This window comes from Tiliqua scincoides, chromosome 3 (genome assembly GCF_035046505.1).
Source record: "Tiliqua scincoides isolate rTilSci1 chromosome 3, rTilSci1.hap2, whole genome shotgun sequence".
NCBI lineage: Eukaryota > Metazoa > Chordata > Lepidosauria > Squamata > Scincidae > Tiliqua > Tiliqua scincoides.
Genome location: NC_089823.1, coordinates 128,627,904 through 128,653,370, shown reverse-complemented (window position 1 = coordinate 128,653,370; position 25,467 = coordinate 128,627,904). Strand labels below are relative to the sequence as shown.

The following is a 25,467-nucleotide window of genomic DNA, read 5'->3' as shown; positions in this document are numbered from 1 at the left end:
ATTAAAAGGTTAACAGATTGCTAGACACCAAGTCCCCTGCTTAAGCCATTTCAGCCCAACGTTGGTTCCACAGGTCTCTACTTAAGTCAAAACATGCAGTTCTTGCCAGCCCAGTACTATAGCGACTGTGACAAAGCACCACCAAAGGACGTACTGCACCTCTGTGAAAGTGGTGAAACAGCCATCCATAATTTGGGGAACCAGTGTACTTTATATCCATTAATTTTCACTCTGTGAACTGCAAAGTCTTTCAGCATTGCTAAATTCAAACCCCCTACAAGTAAACAATTCTGCAACGACCTCATAGTATCGTTTAGTGCAGATGCCCAATTCTGGCATTTTCTAAAATACTAATGTCTCTATGTCTCTAGAATTAATGTTTCTAAAAATTAATAAGGCAGACTTTTTTTAAGCCATTTTACTGCACATGCCCACTACTCACTGAAGCTGGCAAGAACCTTAAAAAAAAGTAATAGGCAAGAACCCCTTTTTTGCAGTTAGAGAAGTACACTTCTCTAAGTACAATAGCATGCTTCTAAATGCTCAGGCAAACATTTGCAATAACTGTACAGAATTATGGGAGTGAGATGCCATTTTCCACTGCAGCAGAATCCTTGCCATTAAATTCATGAATCTAACCATATGCCTGAATGGAGATTCTACATCCAAGATATACTAAAACTTGAAGCGTATTTTAAACATGCTCCCCAAAGGTTACAAATGCATAGTACTGCAACCATCAAGATGGAATAAGCATAGTAAGGAAATGATGATCAAGAAAGTGATCAACATGGAAAATCCCCCTTGAATCCTATGCCTTTCTTGGTTGTTCTAAGTAACAAAACTTTAGCTCCACTCGCAAGAACAAATTCTCTTATCCAGAAGCCACTGCCTTTTTTCACACAACTTCTTTCAACAACACAGAAGTGACTTTTAAAATTGAAAATATATTACTGGATGGGGATGGAACTTGGATTCAGAAGTCTATACAAACGAGGGGGGGTTATATAAAAGCATTCAATTTTATCTGACAATGACACCTTACCATACATGACAGAGTTTTTCCTTATTTGCCCAATTACATAAAGGGCAGGTGTCAAAACCCTCAGTTCTAAGTATTCATGAAGCATTTTAGTTGAGTGGTGATAGATTCTGAACAAGACAGAATTAATTAATTCTGTTATAGGAAAAGCAAAAGCTAGTATTTGCATAAATTCAGAAAATTCTTTTCCAATCAAAAATACAATATTGAAATATTGTCTTACTAGTGATCACTAACAAGGAAGTTATGTGAGGCAAAATGTAGGACATATGGTAAAAAATTTCAACACACTCTAAATTTTATTTGCATTCACTATAATCCGTAGACGGAATATGGCAGAAGCCATAGGCGGCAATCTGAAAGCAAACCTGAACAAGTTAAATGTCATTTTAAAGGGTCTTAAGTTTACTAGATTTTATTTTATATTGGCTATGAATGGATACACAACTAGAGTTTAGAAGGCAATATGTTTAAGAGGCCTCAAAGCCATGTTCCTGGTATAGAAAAAAAGCTGAGTGCCAACATTCCTGTACACTTGCAGGGTCTCAAACTTTAAGATTCTTACAAAGCGGTGTTGAGAAGAGAAATAATAAGATGCAAATTCACTTTGTTTAGGCACAATCCATGAGCTGTGCATTTAGGCGCTATAGGAAGCATTAATCATATGAAACTGTAATTTTTGTTATCAGTCCAACACTAATCAAAAGGGAAACCTGTCACTAGCACTGACCTGTGAAACGTCCCAATTATACTCTTTGGAAATGACAGGAGCACTTAACTTTCTCACTGAGTAAATGACGACAATCAATCACGTTTGAATAACAATGAGCCACGGAGCTGAAAATTATTTTTTGTATAGAATCTACCCAGGAATTTATGAAAGGTGAAAAGCAACCCAAGGTTTTAGGGCCATTATAGCTTTCAGCTAGTGCAGTGCATATCAAACACTAAACTGAATTTATGTGTTTTAATTTTCTAAAAGGTAGATGTGGACTTGGTGCTACAATGCATAACATATAATGCCAGATTTTAAATATGGGGGTCATTTTCATAAAATATTATGCTTATTGCCTGCACCCTTGGATTCATGGAGGATTTTTTTTATTATTAAATTCCTATTTCCTGTAAAAATATTTAACTGCTTAGCTAATAATGAGGAATTAAGCCCTCAGGTCCCAGATATAAAAAGGCTTGTTTCTCTATCATTTAAACAAGACATATTTTTCTTCATTTGTAAGCAAAGATAATTGCTTATAAAGGGCATGCAGTGGGAAGTACCACTGAACAGCTACTTATTGAAACTGAGTTGAAAAAAACATACTTATTCTCCTTTGTAGTATTAGGTCCCTTTCCCATTAAAACCTACATATTCTGATAACATGGTCTTTCTTATAACTCTTATAAGTTGCTATTTCACTCAGCTAAGTTTTTGCACTCCTGCAGCATCTGGGTTCAGTGCACAATTTGAAATCCAATCAGCGTTGAATGTGATTAAATCCTCAGCAACGGCTGCTTCAAATGCTACAAAGTCCATTTGCAGAAACACGTGTCATTTAACACATGGTCCATCCAGCTAAGGAGATCCACATGCATAATCAAGCCTCAGGTGTGTATCACCTGCTGAACCAGGAAACATGGCCATGGGTCTGATGTGCATGCAACAGCACACCAAAATGTGCTTCTGATTCTCAGTGCCACTGATCTGCACAGCATTGTTTTCAACAGGAGGTGCATCCAAATGTGCATTCCCAGCTTGTATACAACCTTTTTAACCATGACCGGAGCCAGGCAAATGAGTCACTTTGAATTATCTGTTTGCAGATGTATAAAACATAAACCAACATAAATGATCATTCAGATGAAGCTCATCTACTACTAAATTTAGTCACTTGCATTTCTAAGTTTCTACAAAAAAAAAAAAAAATCTGCAAATAAATCAGTATGCCCTAACTGCCAGAGTCAGGATAAGGCATTCTAATTCTTGGGCATGCTACTTAAAATCCTGGTCTTTGTACCATCCCAGAAACAAGAACTTCAGTTTACGGAAACAATATCTTTAGCCTTAAATGATAGAGACCAGGGGTGTCCAAAGTTTTTAGCAGGAGGGCCACATCACCTCTCTGACACTGTGTCGGGGGGCTGGGGAAAAAAAGAATTAATTTACATTTAAATTTGAATAAATTTACATAAATGAATATATTAAAGATGAACTTATATGAATGAATGTAGGTCTTGAAATAGCTCAAGGCCTATAAAAGGCCTTGCACAAAGCAAGGCTGGCATTTCCTTTGTTGCTGCTACTGCATCACAGATGTGAAACAGCAAGCAGTGGAGGAAGCCCTCATCCCACAGCCCATGCGAAAGGTCAAACAGTTGCCCTCACACTGAAAGCGGTTGCATCGGGCCAGTGCGGGCTCCAACAAATCTCCGGGGGGCCAGAGGCTCACTGGAGACTGGAGGCTCCCTGAGGGCCGCATTGAGGGGCCTCAAGGGCGGCAAGTGGCCCCAGGGCTGGGGTTTGGGCACCCTAGATATAGACTCCTGAACTACCTGGAGGCCAAAGCAAATACATTAAGTAGTAAAAATTACTGCTCTAGCTACAGGATCTCTAGATAGTACTTTACTAAAACAAACACATTTCTCTCTCCTTTGTTTTAACAAAACCAACTATGGAAACGTCCTGGGTTAATAAAATTTCCAGATTAAGGAGCAAAACTTCTCCTCTTCGGCAGCCAAGGGAATACCAGCATGTAGCTTCATGTTTATCCTGAAGTTCTTTTCTCTGAAACAACCACACCAAAACTACTTCAAATTGCTGGCATATATTTCATCCCCTCTCTCATAAAATGGGGGGAGTGGGCAAAAGAGACTTGGAAAAGAATACAGCCCTCTTGACTCTTGCACCAACTGGCTCTAAGCCCGTACACCCAGCAGGTCATAAGAAAGCCATGCATTCATAACATCTCATGTGCTACCATGAAACCTGGCCAGGATTCTCAATCATATGTACAGTATATATATGCAGGGCTCTTTCTTACATTCTTCCAAAAATGCGGAGGTGAGGCTGGGGCAGGAGGCATGGTCCTGCTCCAGTCCACATGTCAGCTGGAACACACAGACCACAGTGGGACTCCAATCTGGTAAACAGCTGGTTAAGACACACATCACAGGATGAGCCTAAAGGGCTCCTATTTCTGTTTACAATCTGACTACTCAGGTCTGAACGAGGAAAGAAAGCGAGCTAAAACTCCTAGCCAAAATGAAGATGATTCAAGAGACTAATGCAGGGATTGCACTAGCTTCACTCACCATGTTATTCTGTGAACAAAATTATGGCACACTGCTTAATCATTTTTACAGTGGGCCCACACTTAATATACAAAGACATTTAAATAGTAAAAAAAGCAGCAGCACTTTTCAAGTAGGCACAATCTAAAGACAACCACTCTTCCTACTGATTTCTGTCAACCCATCTCTGGTTCTTTTTTAGGCCACAAACCTGTTTTCTTAAATCATTTCTGCTCAACTTTGCATATACACAACAGGGATCAAATGTGTATACCTGTGGACTGGGAAGAAATGGGTGAATCCTCCAAAATTCCCAAGATGTCAATATGTCACATCTTACATGTCCCCTGTATTTCTCTGCCATACTGAGCTCCCAGGGAGTTCACAGGACAACTTCCAATGATTTTGTGCTGTAGTGTCTATTCTCTTTCATCTTTGTGGTTTCTCTCTCAAAAAATAGCTCTCCTTGTAGAAACACCAACACTAGCTTCACTTGTCTTTCAATTTTAAAAATACCACCAATAGTAGGGGTGGGATTGAACTCCTCTAGCAGGAATTGATCTCTTTTCTAGGGTAGCTGCAGCCCATGGGCTCACTGTGCAAGTCTCCAAACCATTGGTTTATGGATACCAGTTACAGGGGAAGTGTTATGGACTCTGCCAGCAGCCTGCTAGTGTGTTCTGTGTGGAAGAGGGTGTGAACTGGGTTCCATGATACCATCATGGCATTCCTACCACTGCCCACATGTTGATCAGTACTTCCCATGAAATTTGTCCCTGCTAACTGGGAAAATAAGCACTTTTTCAAATGGTGCTCCTCTTCTATTTATCAGGGGGAAAGTAACTGCCCCTTTCCACCCCAGTACAGTGTCTTTCTACTGGCTGTTTGCTGGTGTTTCTTTTGCATCTTTGACTGAGCCTTTCAGGACAAGGAACCATTTAGTTATTTGATTTTCTCTACAAACCATTTTGGTGAACTTTTTTTTTGTTGTTGAAAAGCACTATATAAAATTCTTCACAACAGACAATATGGATGCACTTGTAATAAGCAACATTTCGATCAGTGTAGTTTTACTTCCTACTACTGTGACTGCACTTTTGACTTGGTTCAAGAGGGCATATTGGAACCCAACTATGCTGTGCTAGAAGCACGCTGACAAAGCATAGCAACAACATTGGATCAGCCTGCTTATATTGTAAGGCTGTAGAGGAGCAGAGAGAGAACATCGAAAACCCACACCTCAAATGAATCTGGAGTAATTAAAATTTGCAGCCAAATTCCTTGTTCCCAGTTAGTTTTCATCCTCTTCTCTCTTGCCAAGAAACCCTTTTCCTTCAGGTGTGTTTGTGTGGCAGGCTTGGTTTCTCTTCCTTTAACATGATGTAAGGCATCCTCAGACAAGTGAACTCTAAACTTCATTTGTCTTTCAGCAGGCTTGATGACTATGCATTTAAAAACCCATTCTATCTTATAAACTAAAAATTAAATGTACTCAGCTGTGATGGTCGTCATTGCATCTGCTATTTATATGCTAATACCCTCACTGGAAGATCTTGCAAATTATTCCACCATACCAATATTTCATGTGCATCTACTCACAGCCAGCTAAATATTTTTTCCTAGAGGAGAGAGGATTTTTGGCCAAGGAATTAATTCTTACCACAGTGGAACCAATTTATATGGGCAACTTTATGTGAATGCATTTTGAATTCAGCCATGACGTAAAATATAGTCAAGTCATCTTAAATGAAGGTAAGGAATAATTTGTGTAACCAAAGCATGCACTTCATTAATCAAGTATAAACACACTTTTAAAATGACTGACAATATGAAGCAAAACAAAAGTACCTTACTGGAACAGCAATTTTTACAACTTTGTCTATTTTCTGCCTTTTATGTCATTTACATTTATGAATTAACAAATCTGTAAACAGTTAGATTTTCTCTCTCTTTGAACTAAAGTGAACACTATTTTTTAAATTATTTTCCAAAATAAAAACAAACAAATATAAACAAACACATAACAAATACAAACTCAATACACAACACAAAAACACACCGTTGGAGGGTGCAGGCAATCATATGTCAATATATCTAATCAATCAATACATATCTTCTAATCTTGTTCCTCTTCTAGTTAGCCTCTTAATATCATTTATCTATCATATATCCTATATAATATATCATGTACAGAATATATTCATCTAAATGCCCTATCTTAGACATCTACAACAATATCATAATAATTAAATACACATCATTTTCTTTATCTATAATATCTAAGGTAATACTAAGCAAAAATAACTCTGGTTTCAGCAGTATCTTAAATCCAACAATCTCTTGTATTAGATTCCTTACCATTTTCCAATATACTTGCATTTTTTTACATGTCCACCACATATGATAAAAAGTCCCTTCTTCACATTTACACTTCCAACCATCTTTTGATATGTTCTGATTCATTTTTACTAGTTTTACTAGTGTCATGTACCATCTAGAAAACATTTTATATACATTTTCTAAAGTGAACACTATTGTGGGAACTGAAAACCTCTATATTCTGAGAGCAGATATAAATCCAGATTATTAGTCATTTGTACCCTGTTGTTCTACTAAGAAACTCCGAGGGTGCTCTCACACATTTTACAGAAATTGTCCAATATACTACCATTGTAAGAGGGTAGGGTGAGTGGCAGAACCTTCACAAATGATTGTATGATATCTGAGGGTTATAGCGTCTTATTAAGATATTAGAGTCTGACAACCAACCCTTTTTCCTTCACAGTTCCAATACACAACTGAATTGCACCATTCTCTTGCATTTAACACATACAAATATCTCAAATTAACCTAGAAAGACATAATTGGGGCCATTTTACTGCAAAATGTGTAATGCAAGCAAGTACCCTCTCTGGCAGGGGTGTAGTCAAGGGAGAGCAGAGTTCCAAGACTTCTATAGCAGAAATGGCAATGTCATAAGCAAGAGTGATCAGATGCTGCCTTTGAAACTTTTTTCAAAGAACCTGAGCTGAGAAGTTGTACCAGGTTCAAGAGAAGGCAAAGTGATAAATTTGCCTAAGGACATAAGTCAGGGGTTTTCAAACTGGGACGTTGCAATGCCCCAGCCTGAGGACCCCGGCCTCTTTCCCCTTAGGGGGCAGGGGCAGCAAGGAGGCAGCAAGGAGGTGTCCCCAAAGCTTCAAAAGTGAAAGTGGAGCGATCGTGCTCCACTTCTGGTTTAGCAGAGGCAGGGTGCGATCGCTCTGCTTTTGCTTTCAAAGCTTTGGGGAGCCCTGCAGAAGGATGCACAGGGCTCCCCGCACCCCCGGGAGGCTGCAGGAGGCTCTGGTAAGTACAGCCAAGCCCCTGCAGCCCCCGAGTGACTGTCGCTTGTCGCTAACCCCCAACCCTGCTGCCTCCCGTCCGCCCCCGCAATGACTTAGAGAGGCTCAAACTCTCCAAGAGAGTTTGAAAACGGCTGACATAAGTTAATGTCTTGGCCATTGTTTTTCCCGAGGGTTGCCTGAGAAATAACACATAGTACATTTTACACTAAGGTTACATTCATCAACAAATTTACCTATGATTAAATTCTAGTGAACACATGGTTCTAGGGCAGTGATTTTCAACCTTTTTGTCTCAAGGCACACTGACAAGGTACTAAAAATTGTCAAGGCACACCATTGGTTTTTTGACAATTGACAAGGCACACCATGCTGTTGGTCGGGGGCTCACATCCCCCAAAAGGTCCAAGTAACAAATGACCTTCTCTCAATCTCCTGCGGCACACCTGCAGACCATTCACGGCACACCAGTGTGCCATGGTACAGGGGTTGAAAATGGCTTTTCTAGGGATATGCTTTGGAAAGATATCATGACAAGCTCCTGCATCTCAAAATTTACCACTACACCACTGCTCTCCATACAGAAAATGTAGATAATGAAAGCCTGCCATCTTGGTCTTTGTTGTTCCTTTTTTTTTGCAAATCTTGCTATGTGCTCCCTCTTTATGGTAAGATTCATGTTTATAGCTTTGCACCCAACTTTATCAGACCAGAATTGTACTTTGTACAATCACTCTGTACTAGAGTGATTACCAGAGTTTCACACATTCAGTCATGGGAACAGGACCTGAGCTCCCTATCCTGATCCACATGTGGAGGCAAACAGGAACTTAACACTACAGCTTAACACTACACCCAGATAATCTGTTTTGCATACCAAGTTGTTTTGTCTAATTGCTCCCTATTCACCTTATAGTGCACATCACCTTTGAGCTAGCAAATCTCATTTACGAACTTTATGAAATAACTGACTAAGCACCCATACAGAGCTAGTCTCAACTACATTGCTGTTGCTGTTATAAAAGCCTGTATGTGAAGTACCCTCTGAAGAACATGGTTGATCAGCTATATGTATATATAGGCTACAATGAACATACTAGACCAGTGATTTTCAACCTTTTTCATCCCACAGCACACTGACAAAGTGCTAAAATTGACCAAAAAACAAACAAACAAACCTGATGGTGTGCCTTGACAATTGACTAGGCACAATTGACACTGCACCGGGGGGGGGGGAGTTTCACCTTCCCAAATAGCCTTACTAATAAATAACCTTCCCCCAAATTCCTGTGGCACACCTGTGGACCATTTGCGGATCACCAATGTGCCATGGCCCAGTAGATGAAAAGCACAGCACTAGACATATGTTATGCAAACTTTGCTCGATTCCAGGTGCAGTGCAAGATGCTGATCTACAAAGCCCTGAAATTGTATCAGATCTCAAAACCTTAAATACAGGAGCTGGGCAGCATGTGCATTTTTTAAGAAAGGGGTGGTGATGCAAAACTGAGCACCACTTCAGCACCTGTCTGGTTCAGCCAGAACTGATTAAAAGAATGTTAAGGGGGGCCCATACAGGCTGGTTTGTCCTGGGTCCAGCTTCTGGTTAGGCCCTGATGATACTATACATATTTAGAAAAAGTTTATTTGGATATAGTACAGCGAATGGTCAATTATATAACCTGAGCACGTTCCACCTCCGGTAAACAATCTGAAGCTCTCACCTTGATAGCAGTGCTTCATATTTACTTGGAGTAGAACCTGGAAATGAGAGCCTGACCCAATTTTGTCAAACTTAAGGAAAAAGGCTAAAATACTTCAAGGCTATTTTTGTTGGTATTTTTTGAAATACCACTGATCTGCCTTCCTCAATTGGAATATGAACTATTGCTCAGTTCATATACAGAGAATTGATTGATTTGCCGGACTCCCCCAAAAGGATTTTGCGACTAAGATTATCCTCACCATCCTTCAAAAGATTAAGGAAAACCTGGAGTTTTGGCTTTTTAAAAGAAGGGCATATGCAGATTTTTGTGCTTTTAGCAATACAAACAAATTATAGATAAGCATAACTAATAGACTTCTGAGTGGTAAGAATGATCATTTCAACATTAGAATGGATAGCCACAGGACATTTGTATTTCATATTTTAGCTTTAAGCAAATCTTTTAAAACATAAAAATATAGACTACATCAGTTAAGCCAGAGCAACTGATTTCCAACATTGACTGTAAAGGCATCAATGCCACAATTTGGACTGAAAATGGACCTATCAGAGAAGCTCAGGAGGGTGTGCAGTCTGTTCAACTTCAAACAGCAGCTAAACCAGAAATATTTTCAACTGCTGGGGGAAAATGAAACACTCAACATGCAAGATGTGCTCCCTCTACTGGCCAATGAAATCATTTTGGATAAATTTTACACCAGAAACTGCAAGATATTTTACAAGGCAATCAGATTTCAGTAGAACTTACAGTTTTGGAAATGAGAGAATTTTACCAGTTCCTAAAAGTGGTTCTACAGTGTAGATTTGAAGAAAAAGTATTAAAGTCTCCTTTAAACTACTTTCAAAACACAGCAATTGACAGGTGTTAATACTTATTCTCAAGTTAAGAGTACCTGAATTTAAATACAATGATTTTCCCAGATGAAAGTCTGAAAACCTGTATTGGGGTACCCTGGATCAGAATGGCAGCAATCTCATAACCTAAACCAATATTACATTGCTGCTGTTCCCCCCCCCGCCCCAAAAAAAAAAACCACACACACACAAAAAACAAAAAACCTGGCAACTCTCACACATTTAGCACCAGGACTCACTTTTTAGAATGAGAATCTGTCAGGATCCACCGGAAGTGATGTCATGACCAGAAGTGACATCATCAAGCAGGAAATTTTTTGACAATCCTAGGCTGCAATCCTACCCCACTTACCCAGGAGTAAGTCCCATTTACTATCATGGTTAAAAGAATATACATAGTAGCTTGTTAAAAGTACAGGTTAGTAACATTTCCCCAAAGGCAGTCACATACCATGGAAGCAACAAGTCTAACATATTAAAAATAAAATATTGAAATGAACAGGGACCCACCTGAAATTAGCTTGCGACCCACCTAGTGGGTTCTGACCCAGTTTGAGAAACACTGCCCTAAGTTATACTGTTGCTGAACACAAAGGTTCCACATAGCCATCATGACTAATTGCCAATTTCAGTGGATAACCATGAAGTATAAGTTAATGAAAGGGAGATAACCTATAGAGCCACTTTCTCCACACCATACATCATTTTATGAACATCTAACCCTCCCAAGTGGCCCAATCACTTAAGCCTTTCTTTATAGGGAAAATATTGCAGTCCCTGATCCCATTATTTGCCCTTTTCTGAACGTTTTCTAGCTCTAGGATAAGCTTTATAAGATGGGGCTTATATACTGATATAGAGCATTTAAATGTGCCTAATAATTATATCCACTGATATAGAGCATTTAAATGTGCCTAATAATTGGTAACCAGCCTACAGATTATGCAAATGATGCCGCTCATGCTGAGCAGGGGATGGTGGAGAGAGGCAAACAAATTTGGGATGTCTGACTATCCTTGAGTCTGCTGCCATCACCTCCTCTCCCCTCTGCCCACTACAGACAGAGCTGAATGAAAGTGGCTCAGGATGTAGCGATCCAACTCCTTAGCCCCTTACTTCAGTCATTCCTCATGTGGTCCCACTGGTTAAAGCAAAGTGCAGGATGTGCTGTAATTGCTCCCAGCATGCTCCACACATCCTGATTCATTCCTGAGAAAGGTGGGGGGGGAAGTGAATCACTGCCTTCTGTGACGATTTTTCAATGAAGGCAGTGCTGCTACCACCACCACACCATCCGCCCCACTTGGCAGTAAGGGGTGGGGGTTTTGGAATGAAACTGCTTGGGAGAGACTGAAAAAAATTTCTGTATTTGCCATTCCGTCTACCATGTTGTCTGGATTAAGTGTGGGCATGTGGCATGGTCTGTGGAACTCCTCACCACAGGATGTGGTGATGGCATCAGGCCTATATGCCTTTAAAAGGGGATTAGACCAATTTCTGGATAAAAAATCCATTACGTGTTACAAGCCGTGATTTGTATGTGCACCCTCCTGATTTTAGAAATGGGCTATGTCGGAATGCCAGGTGCAAGGGAGGGCACCAGGATGCAGGTCTCTTGTTATCTGGTGTGCTCTCTGGGGCATTTGATGGGCTGATGTGAGATACAGGAAGCTAGACTAGATGGGCCTACTGCCCGATCCAGCCGGGCTGTTCTTATGTTCTTATTCCAGAATTTTTGCCAATGCAAAACTCAACACATACCAAATGAAACTGAGAAATTTAAATGTCAATGAAAACAAGAAAAACCAGTCCATATTAGCCAGAAAGTTGCCTTAGCTCTGTACTACAACATTAGGTCGCAAAAGAAAGTAAAGCCTCTAAAGAAGTGAGGGAACACCTGGGCTACAACCATGAGAAACACAGAACTGTGGAAATGGTGGGTTTACTTAATTCTGCTAAAATCTATGCGGCTAATATCTTAAGACGGAAAGCGTATTTCCATCTTTAAAACATTTTGGTTTGTTAAACATTTTATTTACTCAATTGTTAACTTTAAATACATTTGCAGGTAGTGGCATGAGCACACTTTACCTTTGCCACTGAACATGAGCCACAGTTTTGCTCTCCAGTCAGAACTGACCACCTTGCCTATTGAGTGGAGGGTCACAGCTCAATGACAGAGCACCTGCTTTGCATGTCAAAGGTCACAGGCTCAATCCCTGGTCTAGCATCCTCACAAAGGACAAGGAATCACCAATCTAAAATCTGGAGAGTGGAAATGCAGACAATGCTTTGATGGAACAATGGTCTGATTTGGTATAGGGCAGCTTCCTGTGTAACCACTTGTAAACTGAAATCTCCTTGCTGGCATGTGAATTGACCTTTAGGTTTGGGCCTGTTCCACTTGACCAGAGTTTGGTCAAGTCTGGAAACCAGGACTGCCTCCACCAGGAACTCTGGATGGAAAGAGGAATCCTCATCTCCAATGCAAATAGCTTGCTTTTCTGCCCTGATGAAGTCTTTGTCTTTGCACAAGATGCACAGTCATCCTGCACCATTCAGCCCCAGGATCCTTTTGTTTTATTTTGTCTTAGAGGATATAATTTATTTACTAAAGACTCCTGATTTTGCACTAGGTTTTCCCTCCATGCCTGTCTGCCATTCTCCTCAAGGTTCTTTGGAACACTATTCAGAAGCTCTTTCCATTTTTGAATTCCCTCTCCCCCTTTTTGGGTCAAGCACATCCAAGTAACTGAATTTTAACCTTGAGGCATCCTGCTCTGAACCTCATCCTCCAACTCAGCAAAATCAGGAAAGATATATCTGGCTTATAACCCCCGTCTCCATCCTTTCTTCACATGCGTGTTCCCCAATCTGTATGGTGCAGCTCCCAAGGGCAGCATAGGGAACATGCAGGGGAGGCATGGATGCCCACTGCCCAGCTGTGAGATTGCAACATTATGTTAAAAATGGTGGTAAGAGGCTTGACAGGCAGTTATTATTATTATTATTATTATTATTATTATATTAATTAGTATCCCGCCTTTTTGCCCAACGGGCACTCAAGGCGGCTAACAAACAATTTAAAAATACAACATGAAAAACAGTTAAAAACAGTTTACAATGATTAAAAAGCTAAAAACAAAACAAACCCCATGGATTTTCATATAAAAAGCAAGAACGCCAGCCAGCCTATCAACAACTAAAAGCTTTTTGAAATAAAAAGGTCTTCAGTCCACGCCGAAACGTTAGCAACGAGGGAGCAGTTCTCAGTTCTGAGGAGAACACAGAGTTCCAGCGCACAGTTTTCATGCACATGAAAACGCCAACCTGGCCACCCTGAGACTTTCACCACTGTATGTAGTGCCATGTCTGGCCTCCCAACCTGGAAGTTGCAACCTGCATCTGCACAAACCCAGTGCTCTTCTGTCCAGATTCCCCTGGGCATGGTTCCCCTTATTTCACCCACCAAGCCCCTCAAAAATATATAAACACTTTGGATGTTTTCTTTGAGTAACTCTGACTTTGGAGGAATTGGAACATACATCAAGATTACCGTACAGTGAGGTCAGTCCAGTGCAAGGAGTGAATTGCTGATTAGCTCATTAGCTTTCCAAATTTCTAAATCTGCTCCTTTATGATTGCAAGCCAAGCCACCATCATATTTCCATGTCTCAGTTGAATCTGCCAGTTTTTGCAGTCCTATTTTAAGAAATTCTCTCCTGCCTGCTCTAGAGCCCGTTGGGACCCATGCTAACTGGGGGATTATAGGGAGAATCAAACTTTGTATGTATGCAGGGTTGGTCAATAAGCCTCTTCTAATTTCCCTTGCAGATAGTGCATGCCCTCTGTTTTCTCTTTCCTACTAAGCTTGAGTAATGCCTGGAACAATGATCATATTACAATGGGCCCTCAGTATCAGCGGGGGATCCATTCCCAGCCTCATCCAACAGACAATGATTTCCGTGGATAATCAAACCCATGGAGAGGGCCTCCAGAACCTCCCAGACACAATCAGAAACATCTTCTGGTCATGCCCGGGAGGTGTTCCAAGATATGGAGAGGCTGCCCGAGGCCTCAGGAGGCCTCCAGAAGGCACTTCCGGTTTTTGGTGAAAATGGAAAGCGCCTTCCAGCTGCCTCCAGGAGGCTTTACAAGGCCCAGGGTGGCTGAGTATGCCCCCACCCCGTGCCTCAGGACACCTCCCGGATATGTCTGGGAGACCCTTCAAGTCCTCTAGATGTGAGGTCTGCACCCGTACCGAGTCAAATCTGCAGGTGCCAAACCTGTAGATATGGAAAGCATAATACTTTAGCGATCCCACTTATTTCCAGAACACCACACTTCCCATGTAATCAATACCAGGAAATGATATACTGAGAGAAACACTGTGACATTACTTCCTGTATGCAAACAAACGTTCCCCAATAATGTCCTTCAGAAAATTACAACTCACCACTTTCCTTCTCTTCTCTTTATAGTCAATATTCATTTCTTTATGTTTCTCCAGAGCAGTTTCCAATTTGTTTTTCAGATCAATGGCTTGTCTTAGACGATTATCGTTTATTCCAGCCCTTGTAAACAACTACAAATGTAAACTGAAAATTAGTTATTTCATCTGAACGCATGCCATCACAACCTGTGCCTTTCATATGCCATAGGAAAAACAGAGGCTGAAAGGCAAGATGATTTTGATCTTCAGAAAGATCACTTCCCAGAGAAGTGCATTCATTCTAGGCATAGCTACTGCTCCCTTCATTATATGCTGTTATACTCCTGGGCAGTGCTTCTCAATCTTCAGCATCCTGCAACATTCCTGTGCACTACAAACACAGCACACAGCTCCCAGAATTCAGGCGATGATGTCATTCTGTTACTTCTACGACTGGAGACCTTTACTAGGTCACACAGATGACTCTTCCTTCACATAGATTTGCAAAGTTTCTGATAACACCGGAATAAGATTAACTTGGTCAAAAGTTAGGACAGATGAAAATGAAGGGCAGAGAAGATCCCTTTCAGTGTTAAGCTCAGAGGACAAATAAAATATCAATACAAGTATGCTTGAATTCAATCATATGTACAATATAGGACACAATCCTAATCAGGTCTACTGAGAAGTAAGTCCTATTTTGTTCAATGGGGCTTACTCTCAAGAAAGTGTGGTTAGGATTGCAGCCATAGAAACACAAGAGGCCTGAATTTCCAGTTCAGGAATTCCAAAATTATGGCACAACCCAAGGAAGCAAAGTTATCTCACACAAGCATATCAGTAGTCAGGTATGCAAGGACTACAAGCAAAGATGGATTTTATTCTTGATAAAAAGGGTTTTTCCTCACCTGAATCCAAGACTGTACAGATGGCAAGAATTTGTTTCTTATGAGCTTATACGCATCCATAACATTGTTTATTATGGCTGCATTGTCTTCATTCTCACGTACGCTTACATCTATCAGGAAAAAGAAGGATAAGAAACCAATTTTCATTATATGGCTAAAAATACATCAACTGACAAAATGTTCCTGTGCAGTATTTGGTAACCTCCTACTTAGATAAGATTGATCTAAAATCCATTTAGAGATAAGATGCCACTCCATAAGAACTCTTTCTCTCTCTGATTCAGTTATTCCGGGGCTGCAATCATAATTGTCACAAGACACCTCAAATCTGGGGAAAGGAAGGAGAGCACGGGAGAAAGAGTAGATGTTAAAATGCATAAAGAATGCTCGTGGTTATCTCTCAGTACACATTTGGTTGAAAACAACAGATAACTTTTTCCAAAGACATATATCCTGTCCTGCAAATTAGTGGTCAGATGGGAAACCTGTTTTTCTTTGAAACACTATAATTTGCTGGTGACATTCTAAATCCTAAACTTATCAGCTCGTTAGTGACAACTGTCTATTCACTGCTTCTAATACAATCTGCAGCTAAAGTAGTGCTTCAGAGTTAATGTTTGCATGATACCTGTGGATATTTCAAGGCTGAGCGTGTATTTACGAGAGCCAAGACCATGGCTCTGAACAAAGTTTGCATAATCCTCATCACCACCAGAAGTTAACTCAGACTCTAAGCAATCTTCACTGCCAATTTTCTCCACTTTTTCATTATCCAAGTCTCTTCTATCCGTATGAGCAGTGAGGGAGATGGAAGGAAGATCCTTGCTGCAACATGGTTGCTCATCGTCCATCTGCTCAAGGAAAGGTGTCTGCTGATCTGTCATCTGCACAGATGAACAGGAAACAGATTTGTCCGCTTCAGCTGTCCTTAAAGCCACAGCCTCAGAATCATTCACCATGAAGTCAAATGGATCTGGCATCAGAAGCCGAAAACCGTTCTCCATCTCAGTCAGCACAGCTTGGATTTCTCGGGACATGTCTGTCAAATGGCAGTTGTTTTAGAATAATGCGCAAAACCCACACACACCAAGGCAATTTCACCTGTGGTGAGAAACCACACCTCCACTGCAACAGCACCAATTAATTTGGGTATATTATTAATATTGGAGTGTATTATCCAGTTTCCTCAAAAAAACCCACATACCCATCACCACAATTATTCCAAAAGTTATTCCTTTTCTATCCCAACAGAAAGTGATTCCAAGAACTTGAAGGACAATTAAGCTAGGTGAGGTGAAGAGAACGGCCACATCAACATAGTCCAGAGTAGGGCGCCATGAAGTTAACATGGCACCTTATGGTACAAGAGAGATTCCAATAGGAGGTCAGCCAGGCAGAGAGAAATATCCTGGCTGAAATTGTGGCCCATCTACTTGCATTAAGGGAGAATCTGTAAACTCTTGTTGAGTTGAAGGAGTGAAAATCCATTTACTCTTTGAAATGTTTGGTCCTTTATCAGACACAGGGAGAAGGAATGAGGTTGCAATTCTCAGAAACACACCCAGAAACTGTTCTGATACTGCAGAACTTGTTCTTAAAGTTCCCCAAAATTTTATAACTGCATTTTCAAATATTAATCATTCCTTCTCACCCCTCTCTCTCTCTTTTGCCCACTGTTGTTTTTATACTGTAAAAATGGACAGGTCCAATACTATTCAACTTTCAAATGCTGATGCAGCTGCAATGTAGCTCCAAAGTTGCACTGGAAAAGGCATCCATGATTGCCCCCACTACAGAATGCTGTTGGCATAGCTGCATTGGCGTTAGAAAGTTGGATAGGATTGGGTCCCAAGTCTACTATAGCTTTAGTGAAAGGGACTAGTCTATTTCTACCAAAAAAAAGTCTCTAAGACACAATCTACACCAATGTTTCTCAACTAGTGGTATGGGTACCATGGGTGGTACTTGAGGTGGGTTCTGTTGGTACTTGTGGGATAACCGGACATTTGCCACCCAACAGCGAGACCAGCAACATGATGCGGCAAACAACGGTAGGGTGCTTGGCTTGGTAAGCAGAATTCCAAAGCATGCTTTTCATGTGCTCTAAAAAGCCGTCCTGTCCACCCTGAGCCTCTTACCGGTGTTTGTCATGTTGCATCTGGTCTCTCAACCCAAAAGTAACTGGTGATGACATCTTCACCAGTTACTTCCAGTGATATTTCCAAAAGGTAGACCAATGCGAATGGTGATATTTCCAAAAGGTAGACCATGCGAAGTGGTACAATGGGGGATAAACATTGAGAAACTCTGATTTACACTGATGGCACTAGATAAATATTTTTTATTAATAAATCCCACTCATTTTTCAACAGATTGAAATTCAGGGGGCAATATACTAGGCCTATTTCAATTTCAGGATGTCATTTCACCATACAAGACCCTACTTACCTTCCATTTCTTTCTCAGCCTTTTTGGCGCGATCTTTATAAATACTATCCAATCGTTTTTGTTTCTCCTCATCTCTTTTTCTTTCCGCTAGAGTTCTGGCACTTACATCTTGAAAATCAACCTAAGAGAAGAATAGCGGAATATATTAGATCCGTAATTTTCTACCAGTATGCCACAGCACATTGCTCTGCCGAGAATGATCCACAGGTGTGCCGCAGGAGTGTGGGGGGGAGGATCATTCATTAGTAGGGCCATTCAGGGAGGTAAGCTCCCCACCGACAGTGCAGTGTGCCTTGTCAATTGCAAAAAAAACACAAAAAACTGATGGGGTGGTTTGATAATTATGAGATGAAAAAGGATGCTATAGTAGATTGTTAAGAGAATGCAAGAGCACACTGAACATGTCAACCAAAACTCCTTTGAAATTTTAACTGAAAAGAGATACAGGCTTACAGAAAACAATATCCAGCATAAAAAAAAGAAATCTTTCATTGTGCAGGCTGCCTATACTGAACTTGAAAACCAGCATTACTCTCAGTTATGCACACCAGTTTAATGGATAAACATGTATTTTTGGTCTTCCTGTTCATGAAGAGTTACACATTCATTTCATTTGCAGTCCAATACACCTGTCCCTGCTCAGAATGCAGTCAGTGTTTCCAGAAATATTTTCTACCAAGGAAGGGAGCCTTTTCCATAACAGTACCCAGACTGTACAACTCCCTACTTGGGAAGGTCTGTCTATATGTACCCCCTATGTGTACCTTTTAAGCTGCCACTTAGACACATTTTTATTTAAGGTGGTTTGTAATCTTCCCCAAATCTCCAGAGTTTTTATCCAATTGTTTTTATTCTTTCTGTTTCTTATTGCTGTTATTTTTATTTGTGGTATATTTTTATTTCATAATTTGTTGTAAGCTGCTTTGTACTTATTTTAAAAAGCAGGGCAAGATTAATAAATGAAGTTACAAGACATCAAATAACGGAAGTAAATATTCAAGTACCTTCTTGTTCTGCTTCAAGTAATAATATCCTAGTGAAAGCTTCTTGTAAGCCTCGCCGTATTTCTCATGCCACTCTTGTATAGATTTAATGGCGGCTTTTTTCAGTTTTTGTGCCACTTCGCTTGGTGGGGGAAGAGGCTGCTCGTAGTCTGTTTCTACCGTGAGCTCCAGGAATTCTTGGAAGTTTGAAATAATTAAAGTCCTAAACTGATGTGACCGGGTGAACAGCTCATCCACCACTTGAAAGGCTGAAAGACGTATCTCAGCATGCTCTTGATTTAGCTGTGTCATCAGCAAGTGATAAACGTGACTAATATGCTCGTTTGAAGACCTTTAGAAAAGTCATGGGTATAATGAGTACAAAAGCAAACAGCATCAATTGGCAAGACATAACACAATACAGGCTGCAATCCTATGCATACTTTCCTGGGAGTAAGCCCAACTTAACATAATGGGCCTTATTTCTGAGTAGACCTGCAAGAGCTTGTACTGACAGTATTATTCTAGCTGTAAAGTCTTTTCACTTTTGAGTACTGTTCAGTTTCCTGACTTTCAAGGTAACAGTTACATCGGAAATATGGTTTCGAAAACTTGAAACTCAAGTTTTATTATACCAGAACTACTATTTTAAAGAATAAAATAAAATGGAGATATTTAATACTTGCAAATCTTCTTTAGTTCTTTGATCTTCTTGGGGTCCAGCTGTGGTTCTCCTGAAGTTGTCAGGTCCTCCACCAGCTGAGACAGTTTCTGGTCCACCTCTGAAAACCAACAGACACAAAAAGAGAATTGTCTATCAAAATTAGTCCTATGTAGAAAGAAGTTCTGGCACATTAAGTCAAAGCAGAAGAGTGAGTAATATCTTTTATGGGAGCCAAACCATTTGAGTGGTGGAAAACTAATTTTTTAAAACCTTTTTTGGCCCAGCCCACAGCCTCCTTGTTTTGATTGTGAATGTTAATCAAGTCCCTGTTGGACTTCTACCCATGTCTTGTTGGTGGGGTGCGTGTGACTTGCTGGGTCACAAGCCGGGCAAAGCCTCATTTTACAGATTGTAGACCTCAGAAAGCTCCACTGCATATTGTCCTATATGACACTATTTGTTTTATTTAACCCATTTCTGCCCAGCCCTCAGGTGTACACATTTGATTCTTGTGTATATGCAACCTTGGGCAGAAATGGCTTTTAATTTACACCTACCCATTTTGGAAGGCAGTCCAACCTGTCCAGGTAGGTTGTTCTGGATCGCTTTTTGTGGGGGTGACACAGGACTGTCCAAGTAGGCTGCTGTGGATCACTTTTGGTGGGGGTGACAGAGAAGACACAGGACTGTTCAGGTAGGCTGCTGTGGATCACTTTTGGTGGGGGTGACACAGAAGACACAGGACTGCCCAGGTAGGCTGCTGTGGATCACTTTTGGTGGGGGTGACAGAGAAGACACAGGACTGTTCAGGTAGGCTGCTGTGGATCACTTTTGGTGGGGGTGACACAGAAGCCACAGGACTGTCCAGGTAGGCTGCTGTGGATCACTTTTGGTGAGGATGAATCAGCATTTCCTAGGGAGGACACAGAGCTGGAGTAAGTGGTTCTTCAGATCTCTCCTCTGTGACAGTAGGTGGACTCGCCTGAGGAAGGCACACGAGATCCACTTCACACATGACAGTGTCCACGGGAAGTCCTTTGTCCAGCTTGGGAACCAAGTGAGGCCGGCCAGGAAAGGTGGTGGCTGCAATTCTTAGGGGTCCACAGCAACTCCTTGCTTGGAGAGAGCCTGCTTGCCGAGGAAGAGGAAGAGACGTCCGCACAATCGGGAACAGAGGAAGACACGCGGAGGCAGGAGCCATCCACGCGCTCCAGCGACACGCATAGATAATGGGCGGCGGCGAAGCCAGGAGCCTCAGAGCCCAACCCTATGCGTGCCTGCTTCGAGCCCCATTGCAGTCACTGGGGCTTACTCCCAAGTAAGCGTGGACTGGACTGCAGCCTGTCCCCCGGAGAACGAGCTGCACGTCAGAAGGGGAAACGCGTGTCCAGCGGAGACGGGGCGCTTCAGAACTCCAGCGGCACACAGCGCAGCCCCCTCAGCGAGCCCTGCTGACCCACTCGCTTCGGGGGAAGCAGAGCGGCGGCGAAGCAGCTGCCGCGCCCGTGAGGGGAGGAGGGGAGGAGGCTCCTCCTCCGCGCACAGACTCGGCGCGCAGATGCACTGAGCGGCTGCGGGGGCGACACATTCCGGGAGCCGTTCCGTGCTCAGAAGGGAGGCCGCCTGTGGAGAACCACGAGACGTCCAGGACGTCGCCCCGCCCTCCCCGGGAGATGAAGCGTCGCTGCACAGAGACAGCAGCTCGTGGGCTCTGGCTGCAGCCCTGTCCACACTTCCCTGGGAGGAAGCCCCATTGACTGTGATGGCACCGACTCCTGAGTAGACAGGCATAGCCATGGGCTCCTGGGAGGAAGCCCCATTGACTAGAATGGGACTCACTCCTGAGTAGACATGCATAGCCATGGGCTCTGAGGCTACAGCCCTATGCACACTTCCCTGGGAGGAAGCCCCATTGACTGTAATGGGATGACTCCTGACCAGACATGCATAAGATTGGGCTGTCAGGCTGCAATCCTATCCATACTTACCTGGGAGTAAGCCCCATTGAACCCAAGGGGGCTTGCTTCTGACCAGGTGGGCACAGGACGATTGTTGGGTTACTTAAGTCGTATTCAGAGTGAATTCATTTTATGAAGTGTTACGCACGCACGCGCACACACACAATCAAACCACAGTCCAGCTGCCTCTGAGTTGCAACATGAATCGTGGACTACACAGCAGGGGTGTCGTGAACCTTTCTGGATCGCAGCTATCACTACTACTGCCCGTTCTATGGCACAGTTGATGGACTGTGTCGGCATTAGCAGGTCAATCTTTAAAATATTGTATTTTAAAACCCTAAAAACACCATCACAGTTTTTACACTGAATAACATAATTACACATTAATGTCACACTATTTATAACTAATAACTATTAATAACTGATAGTTATTAGTATGTTTGTAGTAGTCTTTATGTTATGTGAATTCAACTCCCGTGGTTTCTGCTACCTTTTGTGGGGGGGGGGGCATACAGTACATGCTGCTCAAACTCTTGGTGTCTTCATTGGCTTTACTAAGGGCAGCTCTTGGGGAGGGGGGAGCATCCAAAAAAAATTAGGCAGATAATGGAATTATCACTCTAGGTTTTTCCTATCTCTATACACCTGGAATGACATCACTTATACGTCATGCTAGGGCAAGGTTAAGTTTTGCCTTAACTCATGTTTGCCCAGCCCACAGCTGTACACATTTGATCCCTTTTGCGCATATGCAACGCTGAGCAGAAACGTTAAAGGAGCGACGTCCCCCCTTTCTGGATGGGGAACCTGCTGAGTGAGAGCAGCGACTGGGGCAGAAGTGGCAGTAAAAGTCGCCTCCTTGGCATCTGCATCGCTACCTGGCGTTTCCACTATAAAGAAACAGTTTTTGACCTAGTTGTAGAGATCAGTGTTTCCCCAGATGTGGGTCAGAACCCACCATTGGGTCACAAAAAAAAGTTTTGAAACAAAAAAAAAAAACTTTGCAAGTATTGCAGAAGTTTGCAGAAGAAAATTGTTACCTGGAATGCTGTCTCATAATCTTCATATCCCCTGATTAAAATGGCACATTTTCCTATTTCCTCTATTAACTGGTGTGCCATAGATAATACGTGAGCCCTATTTCAGTCTTTTGTGGGGCCTGGAAGTCCCTAAGTGCACATCTTGCTGTCCAGTTCAGCTTTCTGGGTACCCTGGAATGACTGTAAAGGTTAGGGGAACAGTCCTTGAACTCCATTTCTAGGGAGAGTCTAGTAAACATCTGCACCTGAAAAGTCTCTAGTAGGTTTAGGAGCACAGGACTCTCATTAATTAATAATTTATTATTATTTACAAATACAATATTTTTTTCTAGATCTCTTTTGCCTAATAGGTTGCAATAAATTGTTGTTTTGAAAAGTGGGTGACACTGCTAAAACGTTTGGGAAGCGCTGTTCCAGAGAGACACAAAAATAGGAATGCTGCTAGAATAGATTCTACCTAACTTTGAAATTCTTATTTCTTGAGTAGGTCAAGCAGGAAACATGTTACTAGAGACTTCTCATAAACACACTTGAAAAAGCAAAAAAATGGAACTGGCTATTGATGCAAACACATGGGATGGATTGAAAACATTAAGAACATTTTAGACCTGAAGTCCTTCAAATACAATGTGTTAACTCCTGTCAAGCAAAAAGCTTTTTGGAACTAATGTTTGGTTACTCATTATTGTGCAAACAATGCAATCTATTAACCATTGGAGCCTTAAGCCACAAGGCAACTGTGCCTCAGCAAAAAAAATCAAAATAAAAGAGGGGCCTTTAGTCCCTGCAGGGCCCCTAGGCTTCAGCCTAGCCAGGCTTATTTATAATATGGCCCTGACTGGAGGAGCTCCATGTCAGACTTCTCAGCCTGACAAGGAGCATGGGATCTAGCAGAGCAGGTCCTCCGCTGGTCCTACCACTCCCCCGCACTCCATTGACTCCCTTCCCACCCACCAACCCCACACTGCTGCCCAGTGGTGTACCTTACAGCAAGCGCTTCTTTGGCATTGGCCTCCGTGTCGGGTGCAGTGCCTACTGGTGTGGGCCCAGCGCTGGCTCTCCTTGCTTTCCCAGTGTTGCAAACATACTTTAATGCTTTACAGGACTCAGCACTGATGCTGGGAGGGCATAGGACTGGGCCCTTAGATCCCTGTTCCAATAGAGTCACACAATTCATAAATTCCTTTAAAACCAGCTCCACTGATAACAGAATTGCACTATTGCTACCAATTAATCCAATAGAAGTTGTGATGTTGGTTGGTCCTGGCTTGTTAGGAAGTTCCTTTGTCAAGAAAACCATTTCTAGTGCAGCACAAGGAATCTGGGGATATCTTGTGATTAATTTGGTCACTCCCCCGTAGTCTGTTCTTATGACAGTCTGGTTTTCATACCTTAGACCAGTTGTTCCAGCCTAACAAATCCAGTTTGTTTAAAACATGTTTGGGCTGGGAAAGGATCAGTAAAATGGTAATGTAGATGGATGTCATTTCTAAATATTGTTCCTGTGTACCTAAACCCATTTCTGCCAAGGCCACAGTTATACACATTTGGTCTCTGTTGTGAATTTGCAACATTGGGCAGAAATTGTTTTAAAGCACTTTGCACTGTAGCAATATGTGTACATGTATATATACTTGTAGCTCAATATTCATTGATTTATAAACTTCATTTTGTATAATTGATGTAGAACTTCTACATGACCTAATAGAACAAAAATATTCAAAATGGATATAGGGTTACATACTGCACTCTGGTGCCAGGGACAGCTGTCAGCTGTAGTGGGGTAAAAGATTGTATAGGAGGAGGCCTAAAATACGTGAAAGCTTAGGGCTCAGCCATGGGTTAATACAGCCCCACCTCCAGACTGCGCCAGCATAATAACATAATGGAGGAGACCCATTGCGGTCCCTGGGCCGTTACTCGGGGGGAGGGGGCAAAAGTCCCCTTACCCCAGGAGACTTTTGGGGGCCTCGGTGGTGCTACTGGCTGCAGTGGTAGCCATTTTGGGGCTGCTGCACACGGCGGAATGCTGGCTTCAGGATTGGGCTACCCAATTGGATAACAAACCCATGTACAGCTTGTGTCTCGTTATGCGCTGGGGTTCCATTCCAGATAAAAAAATCAGTGGATAAAAAACAGTGGAAAAATAAATCTATTAATAATTAATTGATTAATAAATCTAAAGACTCACTTCCAGGTTTCTTGCTCCTAATAAGGTCATATCTCACCATTCACAGGAGTTTGATTCTGGGACTCACTGCTGATACCATAAAATGTGTTAAATAAAAACAATTTTTAAAAAATTAAAGAGTGTGTCCCTTTACAATTGTGGTTTAAAAATAGCTTCTCTTACTGTTGTAGAGAAGCAGTCAGCAGTTGGAAATGCAAAGGGCCCCTTGCCTTTGCCTGACTCAGCTGAAGAATGGAATGATCACTTGCATAATTCTCTGTCTACAACAGTAACAAAAGCAGTTTTTTTAAACTGTGATTTTAAAGGGATGCATTTTTCCCCTTCTCTGGGGATCAGCACATTCCTTCTCATTTGCAGTGGCCATTTGTGCCGAGTTGAATCCGTGTATAAAAAATTTGTGTATAACAAGGTTGGACCTGTATTGCAGAAAATCCCCCTCACACAAGAGACAGATACGATTTTACTAAGAGACCAGTCTTATTATAAAAGAATAAAGATAGAAATAGATAATAGAGATGTCTTTCTTTGCTCTAAAACAAGACTGTGGCAGTGGGCTGAATCTGGCACATTGAGATTATTGTTCTG

General features: G+C 41.7%; 1 protein-coding gene across 1 annotated transcript in view; it reads right to left on the bottom strand.

Moving 5' to 3' along the window:
* UVSSA (UV stimulated scaffold protein A) overlaps positions 1-21,201 on the bottom strand; it is a 59,818-nt gene extending 38,617 nt beyond the window's left edge. The window contains exons 1-7 of the mRNA XM_066622407.1: positions 20,248-21,201; positions 19,709-19,808; positions 19,048-19,378; positions 18,044-18,164; positions 16,224-16,634; positions 15,596-15,705; positions 14,712-14,840 (exon numbers count right to left, since the gene is read on the bottom strand). Coding sequence (XP_066478504.1) covers positions 14,712-14,840; positions 15,596-15,705; positions 16,224-16,634; positions 18,044-18,164; positions 19,048-19,378; positions 19,709-19,808; positions 20,248-20,251 — 1,206 coding nt within the window. The 5' untranslated portion in view covers positions 20,252-21,201. The remainder of the gene's footprint in view (positions 1-14,711; positions 14,841-15,595; positions 15,706-16,223; positions 16,635-18,043; positions 18,165-19,047; positions 19,379-19,708; positions 19,809-20,247) is intronic.
* Between the last annotated feature and the right edge of the window lie 4,266 nt (positions 21,202-25,467).